The sequence below is a fragment of the Anolis carolinensis genome, unplaced genomic scaffold (genome assembly GCF_035594765.1).
Source record: "Anolis carolinensis isolate JA03-04 unplaced genomic scaffold, rAnoCar3.1.pri scaffold_7, whole genome shotgun sequence".
NCBI lineage: Eukaryota > Metazoa > Chordata > Lepidosauria > Squamata > Dactyloidae > Anolis > Anolis carolinensis.
In genome coordinates this window covers 33,303,503-33,320,427 of record NW_026943818.1, presented here as the reverse complement: position 1 = coordinate 33,320,427, position 16,925 = coordinate 33,303,503, and the positions used below count along the sequence as shown (strand labels likewise).

At 36.4% G+C, this 16,925-nt stretch overlaps 1 protein-coding gene across 1 annotated transcript in view; it reads right to left on the bottom strand.

Moving 5' to 3' along the window:
* The window catches only part of upf1 (UPF1 RNA helicase and ATPase), a 66,849-nt gene that overhangs the window by 18,648 nt on the left and 31,276 nt on the right, over positions 1–16,925 (bottom strand). The window contains 7 exon segments of the mRNA XM_062959675.1: positions 6,619–6,700; positions 7,809–7,983; positions 8,102–8,244; positions 8,398–8,554; positions 11,638–11,755; positions 11,866–12,079; positions 15,867–16,010. Of these exon segments, the coding sequence (XP_062815745.1) occupies positions 6,619–6,700; positions 7,809–7,983; positions 8,102–8,244; positions 8,398–8,554; positions 11,638–11,755; positions 11,866–12,079; positions 15,867–16,010 (1,033 nt within the window).

The window sequence follows — 16,925 nt, the reverse complement described above, 5'->3', positions numbered from 1 at the left end:
TAAGTCTAAAATTTATTTATTTATTATTATGTATTTAGTCAAGTTAATTAGGACTGTTGTTGTTGTTGTGTGCCTTCAAGTCATTTCAGACTTTGGGCGAGCCTAAGTCTAAAATTTATTTATTTATTATTATGTATTTAGTCAAGTTAATTAGGATTGTTGTTGTTGTTGTTGTGTTCCTTCAAGTCATTTCAGACTTTGGGCGAGCCTAAGTCTAAAATTTATTTATTTATTATTATGTATTTAGTCAAGTTAATTAGGACTGTTGTTGTTGTTGTGTGCCTTCAAGTCATTTCAGACTTTGGGCGAGCCTAAGTCTAAAATTTATTTATTTATTATTATGTATTTAGTCAAGTTAATTAGGATTGTTGTTGTTGTTGTTGTGTTCCTTCAAGTCATTTCAGACTTTGGGCGAGCCTAAGTCTAAAATTTATTTATTTATTATTATGTATTTAGTCAAGTTAATTAGGATTGTTGTTGTTGTTGTGTGCCTTCAAGTCATTTCAGACTTTGGGCGAGCCTAAGTCTAAAATTTATTTATTTATTATTATGTATTTAGTCAAGTTAATTAGGATTGTTGTTGTTGTTGTTGTGTTCCTTCAAGTCATTTCAGACTTTGGGCGAGCCTAAGTCTAAAATTTATTTATTTATTATTATGTATTTAGTCAAGTTAATTAGGATTGTTGTTGTTGTTGTGTGCCTTCAAGTCATTTCAGACTTTGGGCGAGCCTAAGTCTAAAATTTATTTATTTATTATTATGTATATAGTCAAGTTAATTAGGATTGTTGTTGTTGTTGTTGTTGTTGTGTGCCTTCAAGTCATTTCAGACTTTGGGCGAGCCTAAGTCTAAAATTTATTTATTTATTATTATGTATTTAGTCAAGTTAATTAGGATTGTTGTTGTTGTTGTGTGCCTTCAAGTCATTTAAGACTTTGGGCGAGCCTAAGTCTAAAATTTATTTATTTATTATTATGTATTTAGTCAAGTTAATTAGGATTGTTGTTGTTCTTGTTGTTGTTGTTGTTGTGTGCCTTCAAGTCATTTCAGACTTTGGGCGAGCCTAAGTCTAAAATGTATTTATTTATTATTTATTTATTTACTGCATTTATTTACTACATTTGTATCATATCCTTCTCACCCCAATGGGGACTCAGAGTGGCTTACAAATTATATGTACATGCAAGATATTATATTATTAGCATAGCACAATATTAGCATTATATATTACTATACTGAACTATACCACTATACTGTAATATTATTAGTAATATTATATGTAATATAGAATACATAATTAATATTATTATATGGTACTAGCTGTGCCCGGCCACGCGTTGCTGTGGCAAAGTGGTGGTGGTATTGGTTAAAAATTGTTGTGTAATTTTTATTTGACGTTATTTGTATTTTTTTTATTAATTTTATTGTAAGTTATCTTTTTATTTATTATATTTTATTATTTTCTTGTATTATTTTTAGTTATTTTCTGTTATTATAGTATTTTATTGTATTAATTTTTTAGTGTTTTTAATTATTTTTTTAGTGTTTTTTATTGTTTTTTATTGGGTTGCTAGGAGACCAAGTTGGAGGAGCTTAGCCTTCTAACTGGCAGCAATTGGATAAAAACAATTATTCCTCTCCTTCTAATTAGGACTTTATTTTTCTTTTCTTTTTGTTGTATCAACCTAGAGGCGTGGATGATGGGTTGTGTTGACAAATTTCGAGGTTGGGGGGCTTGTAGTTTTGTTGTTTTGTGGGTTGCCGTGATGCCATCACTCTTTTATATATATAGATTAGTGTTATATTGTACTACATTATAATATTATCAATATTATATGTATATACAATATATTATATTATAAAACTGAGAGCGGGGGCCAGGTAAATGACCTCGGAGGGCCGCATCCGGCCCCTGGGCCTTAGTTTGGGGACCCCTGTTCTAAGATATATACAAAATTAATAGAATGGGAGACAGAAACGGTACCAGTAAAAGATAGTACAGTAGAGTCTCATTTATCCAACATAAACGGGCCGGCAGAATGTTGGATAAGCGATTATGTTGGATAATAAGGAGAGATTAAGGAGAAGCCTATTAAACATCAAATTAGGTTATGATTTTACAAATTAAGCACCAAAACATCATGTTAGACAACAAATTTGGCAGAAAAAGTAGTTCGATACGCAGTAATACTATATAGTAATTACTGTATGTATGAATTCAGCACCAAAATATCACGATATATTGAAGACATTGACTACAAAAATGCGTTGGATAATCCAGAACGTTGGATAAGCGAGTGTTGGATAAGTGAGACTCTACTGTACATACAATATATTATATTATTAGCATAGCACAATATTAGCATTATATATTACTATACTGAACTATACCACTATACTGTAATATTATTAGTAATATTATATGTAATATAGAATACATAATTAATATTATTATATGGTATTAGTGTTATATTGTACTACATTATAATATTATCAATATTATATGTATATACAATATTTTATATTATAAAACTGAGGGTGGGGGGCCAGGTAAATGACCTCGGAGGGCCGCATCCGGCCCCCGGGCCTTAGTTTGGGGACCCCTGGTCTAAGATATATACAAAATTAATAGAATGGGAGACAGAAACGGTACCAGTAAAAGATAGTATGATCGAATGGGCCAAAAATCTGGGCAAAAAAAACTATTTAGAAGAGTGGGAAAAGGCCTGGAACTCCAGATTAAAAATAACATACGCAACAGAATTGAAAGAAAATTGGATCAAAATGTTTTACCGTTGGTATCTGACCCCCCCCAAAAATATCAAAATATTACAAAAAAAGTTCAAACAAATGTTGGAAATGCGGTGATCAAATTGGAACGTTCTTCCACTGTTGGTGGACTTGCAAAAAAGCAAAGAAATATTGGAAAGAAATCCACCAGGCAATACAAAAGATGTTGCAAATTAAAATAGACTTAGACCCAAAATACTTCCTCCTGGGAATGCTTAATATTGAAAATAATAAAAACAAAGAAATGCTCTTCAATTACCTCACCACGGCGGCAAGAATTATATATGCCAAATATTGGAAAAAGAAAGAAATTCCGGAACTAGATTGTTGGTTAATTAAGATCACGGAAATAATGAACATGGACAAACTAACATACTTATTAAAAAATAATTACAGTATTCCAAAAAAAAAAAAATCCAAATGGGGACCGGTTAAAAAGTACTTGTTAGAAATGCAAATGAAGGTGCTAATATAATTTGTATTATTTAAATAAACTATATAAAAGACCTGTATATTAATAGAAAGATATAAGAAGATGTGGTCACCAAACAGAAAGAAGGAAAGAAAAAGAAAGGAAAAAGAGGTACAAATACAAACCTCTTAAAGTAGTTGCGTAAGAGATGGAAGTCACTCTGTTAAATTTTATTACTACACATGTTTTTGTTTTGTGTTTTTGTTTATATGTTTTATTATATGTTCCTATTACTTTCCCTTTTTTTTTTGCTTCAACTTTCTTCCTCTCTTCTTTTCGCTTCATCATTGTATTTCTTCCCCCTTTGTTCTTATAATTAATCGTGCACACACCGTCACTGTAAATTTTTTTTATTTGCAAAATCAATAAAAACTCTTTTTTTAAAAAAAAAAAAAAAAAAAGAAGGGTCTGGTCCGCACCAAAAGACCCAGAAGTAGCTATGCAATGTATTATAATTAGCATAGTAGCATATTATATTCTACTATATTGTATTAGACCCTATTAGATCATTATATAATTACAGTGTATTATATTATAATACAATATATTCTATTACTAGCATAGCACAATACTATTATATATTACTATATTGTACTATTCCGCTGTACGGCAATATTATTGGTATTACATTAATTATGATATATTATTATATTGTACTATGTTATTATACAACAACATAACAACAATATAGCACACTACCAGTATATTATACTATTAATATTATATTGTTTTAGTATATACTAGCTGTGCCCGGCCACGCGTTGCTGTGGCGAAGTATGGTGGTATGGGAAATAGTCCAGATAATCCAGTTAAAGCAGATAATATAAGATTATAAATGGGTTATATAGCTGTGTGGAAGGGCCTTGAGTCTACACTGCCATCTAATCCAGTTAAAATCTGATAATCTGTATTTTATAGGCAGCGTGGAAGAGGCCTAAGTGAGGCCTAAGTCTGCCTGTCCCCTGGCTGAGTAGGTTGCTAGGAGACCAAGTGGGCGGAACTTAGCCTTGTAACTGGCAGCAATTGGATAAAAACAATTATCCCTCTCCCTGTAATTAGGACTTTATTTTTCTTTTCTTTTTGTTGTATCAACCTAGAGCCGTGGATGATGGGTTGTGTTGTCAAATTTGGAGGTTGGGGGGCCTGTAGTTTTGTTGTTTTGTCCGCTGCCCTGATGCCATCACTCTTTTATATATATAGATAATACATTATACTACATTATATATATATATATATATACACACACACATACATACACACACACACACAGTAGAGTCTCACTTATCCAACACTCGCTTATCCAACATTCTGGATAATCCAACTCATTTTTCTAGTCAAAGTTTTCAATATATTGTGATATTTTGGTGCTAAATTCGTAAATACAGTAATTACTACATAGCATTACTGCGTATTGAGCTACCTTTTCTGTCAAATTTGTTGTACAACATGATGTTTTGGTGCTTAATTTGTAAAATCATAAACTAATTTGATGTTTAATAGGCTTTTCCTTAATGCCTCCTTATTATCCAACATATTCGCTTATCCAACGTTCTGCCAGCCCGTTTATGTTGGATAAGTGAGACTCTGCTGTATATATATATATATATATACACACACTGTATATATATACACTCTGTATATATATACACTCTACTGTATATATATATATATACACACACACACACACAATTATTATATTATTATGTTGTATTATATTATTATATACAATATGATATATTATTAGCACCATATCAATATTATATATTACTATATTACTATATTGTACTATACCGCTGTACGGCAATATTATTATTACATGTAATATATAATATACAATTATTATATTATATTGTACTATATTATTATTATTATTATTATTATTATTATTATAGCTATAGTAGTTGCACAGGGCATCTCTTTGACTTGAAACATTGCACTATATTCCTCTGCCCCAAAGCATCTTAGAATATAACATTGTATTTTAGTTCCATCCCAGTGGTCTTTTTTTTTTTTCTGATTCATATGTTATTTGAGTGATTATATTCCTTCTGTTTATGTGATTGTTTTAGTCAATTGTTATGTTTTGTTTTTAATTCTTATAGCGTTTTATAGTGTTTTATTGTACAGTGTTTTGTCCTGATTTTATATTGGAAACCGCCCTGAGTCCCTTTCGGGAAAGAGGGTGGTATACAAATAAACTTTCACTTACTTACTACAGTAGAGTCTCACTTATCCAACACTCGCTTATCCAACGTTCTGGATTATCCAACGCATTTTTGGAGTCAATGTTTTCAATACATCATGATATTTTGGTGCTAAATTCGTAAATACAGTAATTACTACATAGCATTACTGTGTATTAAACTACTTTTTCTGTCAAATTTGTTGTATAACATGATGTTTTGGTGCTTAATTTGTAAAATCATAACCTCATTTGATGTTTAATAGGCTTTTCCTTAATGCCTCCTTATTATCCAACATATTCGCTTATCCAACATTCTGCCGGCCCGTTTACGTTGGATAAGTGAGACTCTACTGTATATATATATACACACACACACACACAATTATTATATTATTATGTTGTATATTATTATATACAATATGATATATTATTAGCACCATATCAATATTATATCTATATATATAAAAGAGTGATGGCATCACGGCGACCCACAAAACAACAAAACTACAGGTCCCCCAACCTCGAAATTTGACGACACAACCCATCATCCACGCCTCTAGGTTGATACAACAAAAAGAAAAGAAAAATAAAGTCCTAATTAGAGAGAGAGGAATAATTGCTTTTATCCCATTGCTGCCAGTTAGAAGGCTAAGCTCCTCCAGCTTGGTCTCCTAGCAACCCAAAAAAAAAAAAAACACTAAAAAATAATTAAAAACACTAAAAAATTCATACAAAAAAACATTCTGCCGGCCCGTTTACGTTGGATAAGCGAGACTCTACTGTACTTTTACTATGCAATGCTGATGGGGGGTTTTCCCGAGATATCAGATTAGGGCTCCAGACAGAGGGAGTGAAGGAGAGATTAATGAGGCGAAAAGTCCTTGAAACCCAGGTGCATGAGGCACGATCTCATGGGATCTTGGTTGGGCTTGGTCTTAAATTCAGTATTTACTTGGTGTCTCACAGAGCAGACAACGTTGCCAAAAGGTTCAGGTCCCTCTCCCGCTCATCCCAACCCTTTGTTTACATGTGACCAAGTCAGTAAATTCTCCGTCGTGACGTGGATTCCCCTGAAGGCTTATTCGCTTGAGATCTCAGAGGGAACCATGACACAACGAGAAAGGCTCTGTACGAGGCCACCGGGCACAAAAAACACAGGAGGTGACTCTCACCTTGGCTGCTGCGGTCGTACACCGATCCGGGGATGATGGCCTCGCGGGCGTCGTACATGGCGGTGGTCATGAAGCGGGCCCCCTGGGGAGGGAGACATAGAATGTACACATTATTATATATATATTATTATTATATATTATTTTTATATATATATATATATATATATAAAATGACACAGCAAACAAAATAGATATATTTATTATTATCTATATCTATATATATAAAAGAGTGATGGCATCAGGGCAGCGGACAAAACAACAAAACTACAGGCCCCCCAACCTCAAAATTTGACAACACAACCCATCATCCATGCCTCTAGGTTGATACAACAAAAAGAAAAGAAAAATAAAGTCCTACTTAGAGGGAGAGCAATAATTGTTTTTATCCAATTGCTGCCAGTTTAGAAGGCTAAGCTCCGCCCACTTGGTCTCCCAGCAACCCACTCAGCCCAGTGTTAATAGAAGAATAAAAAATAAAATAAATACAAATAATATAATTAAAAAAAAGTGTCTAGGACTGTGTGATGTATTTTTGGATGATGCGTGCAGATCCCAGTAGGGTGGCCTTTTGCAGTTATTATTATTATTATTATTATTATTATTGACACAATGACGTTGTATGACACAGCAAACAAGATAGATATGCTGGGTTTTGTTTCACAAAACCACAAGTCGAACACTTCCCAAGTGTCTAGGACTGTGTGATGTATTTTCGGATGATGCGTGCAGATCCCAGCAGGGTAGCTTTTTGCAGTTGGCAGATCGTAATTTTGTCAATGCCTATTGTTTCCAAATGCCGGCTGAGATCTTTCGGCACGGCACCCAGTGGACCACCTGCACTGGTTTCTGCCAGAGTCTTTGAAGTTCAATCTTGAGGTCCTGAGAGCGGCTGAGTTTTTCCTGTTGTTTTTTGTCAATGCGACTGTCACCTGGGATGGCAACATCAATGATCCAAACCTTTTTCTTTTCCACAACTGTGATGTCTGGTGTGTTGTGTTCCAGAACTTTGTCAGTCTGGATTCGGAAGTCCCACAGTATCTTTGCGTGCTCATTTTCCAGTACTTTTGCAGGTTTGTGATCCCACCAGTTCTTTGCTCCTGGGAGGTGGTACTTGAGGCATAAGTTCCATAATACTAATAATAATATTATTAATTATTATTATTATGATAGTAAATCATCCTGACTCTTACCGGGTTGATGGTGTTGACCAGCTTCCGTGGCTTGCTGAACTGCATGAGGCTCTCTCGGAGGTTGTTCAGAGGCCCTTCCACCAGCACCTTCTGCTCCTTGTAGTAGTTGAGCAGGTGGTTCCAGAGGGGCTGCTTGGAGAGAGCCTTGGGGTTCCCTACGATGATGACGCCGTACCTGGAGGCGAGAGAAAGACAAGGTTCAGTTTCCCGGTTCTCTAAATACTCAGATCCAAAAATTACGGAGGGTTGACTGTACAGAAAACCGTAAACAATGATGCTTGGAGGGGGCCTACCTGGCTCGGGTCAGGGCCACGTTGAGGCGCCGGGGGTCGTTGAGAAAGCCGATGCCTTGGTGCTCGTTGGCCCGGACGCAGGAGAGGATGATGAAGTCCTTCTCCCGCCCTTGGAAAGCGTCCACGCTGGCTATCTCCACTTCCTGGGAGGAAAAAACAGCACCACGGCTCACCTTTCCCGCATTCAACTAAATCAGAAAGACTCCACAAGAAACCCAGGTGCACGGGGAACGATCTCATGGGATCCTGGTCAGGCCTGGGCTTAAATGAAGTGCAGAGGAGGCGGCCATGCGTACCTGGTAGAGCTTGGTGTGCAAGGAGCCGCTGAACTGCATGTACTGCACCAGGTAGGAGCGCTGCCCTTCGTACGGCGTGATGATCCCAATCTGGTCCGGCTTCGCCCCGGCCTTCAGCAGCTTGGTGGTGATCTTCTCCACGTTCGCGGCCTCCGTTCTGGACGGCAAAACAAGCAGAGAGGGATTATTATTATTATTCCCTAATATTTATTACTTGCGACATTTATATCCCGCCTTTCTCACACCAAAGGTGACTCAGGGCGGCTTACAAAGTTATAGGTATGCTGGATTTCATATCATAAAATCACAAGTCAAACATGTCCCAAGCATGTTTGATGTAATATTATTATTATTATTATTATTATTATTATACAAAGAAACAGTATGACCCAGCAAACGAGATATCTACGCTGGATTTTGTACCACAAAATCACAAGTCAAACACATCCCAAGCATTTAGGACTGTGTGATGTAATAATAATAATAATAATAATAATAATAATAATAATAATAATAATAATATACAAAGACATAGTATGACCCAGCAAACGTGATATCTACGCTGGATTTCGTATCACAAAATCACAAGTCGAACTCTTCCCAAGCATTTAGGACTGTGTGATGTATTATTATTATTATTATTATTATTATTATTATACAAAGAAACAGTATGACCCAGCAAACGAGATATCTACGCTGGATTTCGTATCACAAAATCACAAGTCAAACACCTCCCAAGCATTTAGGACTGTGTGATGTAATAATAATAATAATAATAATAATAATAATAATATACAAAGACATAGTATGACGCAGCAAACGCGATATCTACGCTGGATTTCGTATCACAAAATCACAAGTCGAACTCTTCCCAAACATTTAGGACTGTGTGATGTATTATTATTATTATTATTATTATTATTATTATACAGAGACACAGTATGACCCAGCAAACGAGATATCTACGCTGGATTTCGTATCACAAAATCACAAGTCAAACACATCCCAAGCATTTAGGACTGTGTGATGTAATAATAATAATAATAATAATAATAATAATAATATACAAAGACATAGTATGACCCAGCAAACGTGATATCTACGCTGGATTTCGTATCACAAAATCACAAGTCGAACTCTTCCCAAGCATTTAGGACTGTGTGATGTATTATTATTATTATTATTATTATTATTATTATTATTATTATTATTATACAGAGACACAGTATGACCCAGCAAACGAGATATCTGCGCTGGATTTCGTATCACAAAATCACAAGTCAAACACATCCCAAGCATTTAGGACTGTGTGATGTAATAATAATAATAATAATAATAATAATATACAAAGACATAGTATGACCCAGCAAACGTGATATCTACGCTGGATTTCGTATCACAAAATCACAAGTCGAACTCTTCCCAAGCATTTAGGACTGTGTGATGTACTATTATTATTATTATTATTATTATTATTATTATTATTATTATTATTATTATACAGAGACACAGTATGACCCAGCAAACGAGATATCTGCGCTGGATTTCGTATCACAAAATCACAAGTCAAACACATCCCAAGCATTTAGGACTGTGTGATGTAATAATAATAATAATAATACACAAAGACATAGTATGACCCAGCAAACGTGATATCTACGCTGGATTTCGTATCACAAAATCACAAGTCAAACACCTCCCAAGCATTTAGGACTGTGTGATGTAATAATAATAATAATAATAATAATAATAATATACAAAGACATAGTATGACCCAGCAAACGCGATATCTACGCTGGATTTCGTATCACAAAATCACAAGTCGAACTCTTCCCAAGCATTTAGGACTGTGTGATGTATTATTATTATTATTATTATTATTATTATTATACAAAGAAACAGTATGACCCAGCAAACGAGATATCTACGCTGGATTTCGTATCACAAAATCACAAGTCAAACACCTCCCAAGCATTTAGGACTGTGTGATGTAATAATAATAATAATAATAATAATAATAATAATAATAATAATATACAAAGACATAGTATGACGCAGCAAACGCGATATCTACGCTGGATTTCGTATCACAAAATCACAAGTCGAACTCTTCCCAAGCATTTAGGACTGTGTGATGTATTATTATTATTATTATTATTATTATTATTATACAGAGACACAGTATGACCCAGCAAACGAGATATCTACGCTGGATTTCGTATCACAAAATCACAAGTCAAACACATCCCAAGCATTTAGGACTGTGTGATGTAATAATAATAATAATAATAATAATAATATACAAAGACATAGTATGACCCAGCAAACGTGATATCTACGCTGGATTTCGTATCACAAAATCACAAGTCGAACTCTTCCCAAGCATTTAGGACTGTGTGATGTATTATTATTATTATTATTATTATTATTATTATTATTATTATACAGAGACACAGTATGACCCAGCAAACGAGATATCTACGCTGGATTTCGTATCACAAAATCACAAGTCAAACACATCCCAAGCATTTAGGACTGTGTGATGTAATAATAATAATAATAATAATAATAATAATAATATACAAAGACATAGTATGACGCAGCAAACGCGATATCTACGCTGGATTTCGTATCACAAAATCACAGGTCGAACTCTTCCCAAGCATTTAGGACTGTGTGATGTATTATTATTATTATTATTATTATTATTATTATTATTATTATTATTATACAGAGACACAGTATGACCCAGCAAACGAGATATCTACGCTGGATTTCGTATCACAAAATCACAAGTCAAACACATCCCAAGCATTTAGGACTGTGTGATGTAATAATAATAATAATAATAATAATAATAATAATATACAAAGACATAGTATGACCCAGCAAACGTGATATCTACGCTGGATTTCGTATCACAAAATCACAAGTCGAACTCTTCCCAAGCATTTAGGACTGTGTGATGTATTATTATTATTATTATTATTATTATTATTATTATTATTATTATTATACAGAGACACAGTATGACCCAGCAAACGAGATATCTACGCCACTACCACTACCTCAACAACCCACTACCACCACTACCTCAACAATTTCTCACCAACACCACCAGACAATGCCACAGCCATGCGTGGCCGGGCACAGCTAGTTATTATTATGATTATTCAGAAAGGCAGTCAAGCCTGGAAGTTCAGCGGGAGCGACGCCTCCTCTTTCTCACAGATTATTTACCTGTTCAGGTAGGAAGTCCCGGAGCTGGCGATCTCCTCTTGGCCTTGGGTGACGTAGAAGAACATGGGCTTGTCCGGCTGGGGCCACTGGAAGTCAAAGCCCTTCTTCACGCGGTCGGCTGCGAGAGGCAAAACCGGCCGGTCGGGACGAGCTTCCTTCCCATCCCAGTGGGACAACCGAGCCCAACCAAGAACCCCAAGCCCAGGGACGAGCGGAGCCCAGCCGTACCTGCGGTGACGCCGTTCTGGAGGGAGCCCTCGTAGAAGATGTTCGACGGGAAGGCGCTGAGGGCGGGGTGCATGCGGTACTGGACCTGGAGGCGGATGGGCCGGATGCCCAGCACCACCAGCCGCTCAAAGAGGGACTGCGACAGGCCCGCCTTGGCCGCCTTCTTGCACATCACCACCGGGCCCAGCTGGCAGTGGTCGCCCACCAGGATCAGCTGCGGAGGGAACGGGACAAGGATCAGCTTCACAAATCACCAGGACGAGGAAGGGGATTTTGGGTTACAGATGCAGGTGTCAGATGATGGAAGGCAGGATGGATTTCAAGATGATTGTGATGACTCATGGGCCATGTAGTCCCGTTCCTAGTGCTGTTGTGACAGATGAAGAGGAAAACTTGGGTTTCCCACCATTTCAGCCAGAAAGGGAACTTTCCCAGCCTGAATGAGAGCCCTTGCACCTGCAGGAGGTTTGTCTTCCAGAAATCTGCCAAACAAGCCCTGAGTCAAAATCTCCCCCATTTTCTCGCCGTAATTATTATCTACAACAAAAAGGAGTTCAGCAGGCTAATCGCCGAAGCCTGAGAATCGCAGCAAAGCATTCTGATGATTAAGCCTGCTTCCATGAGAAATTTTAGGGAGTCATACATCTGGACACAGAGATTGACTTTCATTTCTGGTTTCCCCAGAGAAGTGTTCTCTGGTGGGAAACGAGGCCCTATTTAGGTTCCTTGCCCCTTTTGGAATCTTGCGGAGTCAATTCGTCAGCTACTGGAGTAGCGTGTGTGGACAGCTACTCCGTTTCCAAGCCTTGTTCCTGTTTCCAAGCCTTGTTCCTGTTTCCAAGCCTTCGTTCCCAGCCTTGTTTACTTCCACGGATCTTGCCTTGCTTCCCGGACCTTGCCAAGTAATTACCACGGATCTTGTTTTTGCTCCTCGTTCCTTGTTGCCTTGTTTCAAGCCTTGTGTTCCAAGTATCAAGTTATTTCCTAGCCTTGCTCGAGTTTCATGGACTAAAGGACCTTGTCATCTCCCCTCACCTTGCTTGGCAAGGTGAGTGTTTCGGTTATTGGATTACCTTAATATTTCATATTGGACATTGTTTCTTTGGACTAATTTTGACCTTCCCGGAAAGGTCTATTTCTGAACTATTTCCTACACTTGCTTTTATTAACCTTATATATTTCCTTAATAAAGATATTAGTTAGATTCTGGCCTCTGTGTATGGTTATTGGTGCTCTGCAGCCTGGGTCGTGACAATGATGTCCAGAGGTGCAGCCTGTGGATGAACTGTCTGTCACGGATGAGAACCAAGGAAGCATTCCCATGGGAAATAACGAGCCTGATAATATATATAAATCCCACTTGCCTAGTTTCCAACAGACCTCCCAACCCTGTGAGGAGGCCTGCTGTAGATGTGGGCGAAACGTCAGGAGAGAATGCTACTGGAACATGGCTAGTTCAGGTGCAAGAGAATGATAACGAGCTGTTTGGCCCTGTTGCTCTCTCGGGCGGATCGTTTGCAATGGAAAGGAATGCCTCGGCAAAGTCTTCCTTTTGAACTGGCATAGTTTAAATCAGGGGTCCTCAAACTTTTTAAGCCACAATCCTTCAGACTATTGAGGGGCCGGATTATCATTTGAAAAAAAAAAACAAAACAAAACAAATTCCGATGCACACTGCACATGTCTTATTTGTAGTGCAACAACAACAACAAGAACAATGCAATGAAAGAACAATGCAATATTTAAAAATAAAAACAATTTTAACCAACATACATATATCAGGATTTCAATGGGAAGTCTGCTCCTGCTTCTGGCCAATGAGATAGTCAAGTTAATTAGGATTGTTGTCGTTGTTGTTGTGTGCCTTCAAGTCATTTCAGAATTTGGGCGAGCCTAAGTCTAAAATGTATTTATTTATTTATTATTTATTTATTTACTGCATTTATTTACTACATTTGTATCACACCTTTCTCACCCCAAAGGGGACTCAGAGGGGCTTACAAATTATATGTACATACAATATATTATATTATTAGCATAGCACAATATGAGCATTATATATTACTATATTGAACTATACCACTATACTGTAATATTATGAGTAATATTATATGTAATATAGAATATATAATTAATATTATTATATGGTAATATTATTAGTGTTATATTGTATTACATTATAATATTATTATCCATATTATATGTATATACAATATATTATATTATTAGCATAGCATTATATATTACTATATTGAACTATAGCACTATACTGTAATATTATTAGTAATATTATATGCAATATAGGATATATAATTAATATTATTATATGGTAATATTATTAGTGTTATATTGTATTACATTATAATATTATTATCAACATTATATGTACATACAATATATTATATTATTAGCATAGCACAATATTAGCATTATATATTACTTTATTGAACTATACCACTATACTGTAATATTATTAGTAATATTATATGTAATATAGAATATATAATTAATATTATTATATGGTAATATTATTAGTGTTATATTGTATTACATTATAATATTATTATCAATATTATATGTATATACAATATATTATATTATAAAACTGAGGGCGGGGGCCAGGTAAATGACCTCGGAGGGCCGCATCCGGCCCCCGGGCCTTAGTTTGGGGACCCCTGGTTTAAATGTTTCTTTGCTACTCTCCCATGGAAGGATTTGGCAGCCTGATCCGCAAGTATAAGTTCTTATGATTAAAAATCTGTCATGTGAAACTTGAAAACATTATAAGTAAGGACTGATACATAAAAAAAATTAAGGAGCCAGTATGGTATACTGGTTTGACTCTTAAGAGTTCAAATGTGCGCTCGGCCACAGAAACCTGCTTTGTAACTTTGGGCAAATCACACACTCTCAGGCTAAAAGGAAAACACAGCTCGGGCTGTGGCGCAGGCTGGAGAGCAGCTGCAATCAATCACTGCAATGAATCACTCTGACCAGGAGGTCATGAGTTCGAGGCCCGCTCGGAGCCTATGTTTGTCTTGTCTTTGTTCTATGTTAAAAGGCATTGAATGTTTGCCTATATGTGTAATGTGATCCGCCCTGAGTCCCCTTCGGGGTGAGAAAGAAGGGCGGAATATAAATGCTGTAAATAAATAAATAAATAAATAAATAAGTCTGAGATTAGCTGGGAAACGGGAGGCCACTGAAGGACATGTGGACGAGATTCTCCGGCTGCGTGCTTTGTAAACACCGTATATACTCGAGTATAAGCCAACCTGAATATAAGCCGAGGCACCTAATATTACCACAAAAAAAACTGGGAAAACCTATTGACTCGAGTATAAGCCGAGGGTGGGAAATGCACCAGCTACAGGTCAGTTTCGAAATAAAAATAGACACCAATAAAATTACATTAATCCAGGCATCAGCAGGTTAAATGTTTTTGAATATTTACCGTATTTCAAAGAAAAGCAATAGCTCTATAAGTGGAAAAGTAGGGGCAACAAAAACAATATGGTATCAACAATCTATATATATAAAAGGGTAATGGAATCACGGCACCGGACAAAACAACTAAACTAAACGCCCCACAACCTCGAAAATTGACAGCACAACCTCTCATGAACCTATGTTCATACATAGCCTGATATAGATAGATACACATATAAAGGTACATAGAGATTGCAAGGGGTTAATGCCTATATAATAAATATTTCAGGGGAAAATGCTTTCATAAGATGAATAAATATATATATTTCTTCTTCCTGACTTGCAAGGGTGTCTTTCCCTTTTCAAAACATTCCCTTCATTAAGAGCGAGGGAGGCTTTGCAAAAGAAAACACACTGATAAGGGAGGAGAAGAGAGAAATAGATCACATATTGCAAACAATAGCCTGCTTTGTTGGGGCCTAGATCGCCGACAGAGGGGAGAGCTGAATAAGTCTCAATTGAACCCCCCCAACTCAATGGGGTCCTCGAGAAATGGTGAGAGGGGGTCCTACCTGCTTTGCCCCCAGGACCACGGGCACCATGCACTCGGGCTCTGTCGCCTGGGTGCTCTCGTCGATCAGGATGGAGCGGAACTGCATCTTGGCCAGCCGTGGGTCGCCGGCCCCCACGCAGGTGCAGCAAATGACGTCCGCGTTCTGTGGGTGGGAGGCAGATTTTACCACCCCTGACCCATTAAAAGACCCCCAAGAAGGCTATCACACGGACGTCTATCACACGGCCAACAGACCTAACAACCTCTGAGGATGCCTGCCATAGATGTGGACAAAACGGCAGGAGAGAATGCTTCCGGAACATGGCCAGACGGCCCAGAAACCCAATAAATACATTAATAATAATAATAATAATAATAATAATAATAATATCACTATCATCACAGCCACCAGCAACTTTTGGAAATAATAATAATAATAATACCATCATCACACCCATCAATAGTTTTTGGAAATAATAATAATAATAATAATGCCACCATCACAGCCACCAGCAGCTTTTGGGAATAATGATGATAATAATAACAATAATACCACCATCATCATCACAGCCACCAGAAGCTTTTGGAAATAATAATAATAATAATAATAATAATAATAATAATAATAATAATGCCACCATCACAGCCACCAGCAGCTTTTGGGAATAATGATGATAATAATAATAATAATACCACAATAATACAGCTTTTGGGAATAATAATAATAATAATAATAATATGACCATCACAGCCACCTACAGCTTTTGGAAGTACAGCAGAGTCTCACTTATCCAACATAAACGGGCCGGCAGAATGTTGGATAAGCAAATATGTTGGATAATAAGGAGAGATTAAAAAAAAACCTATTAAACATCAAAATAGGTTATGATTTTACAAATTAAGCACCAAAACATCATGTTATACAACAAATTTGGCAGAAAAAGTAATTCATTATACATTAATCCTATGTAGTAATTACTGTATTTACGAATTTAGCACCAAAATATCATGATATATTGAAAACATTGACTACAAAAATGCGTTGGATAATCCAGAACTTTGGATAAGTGAGTGTTGG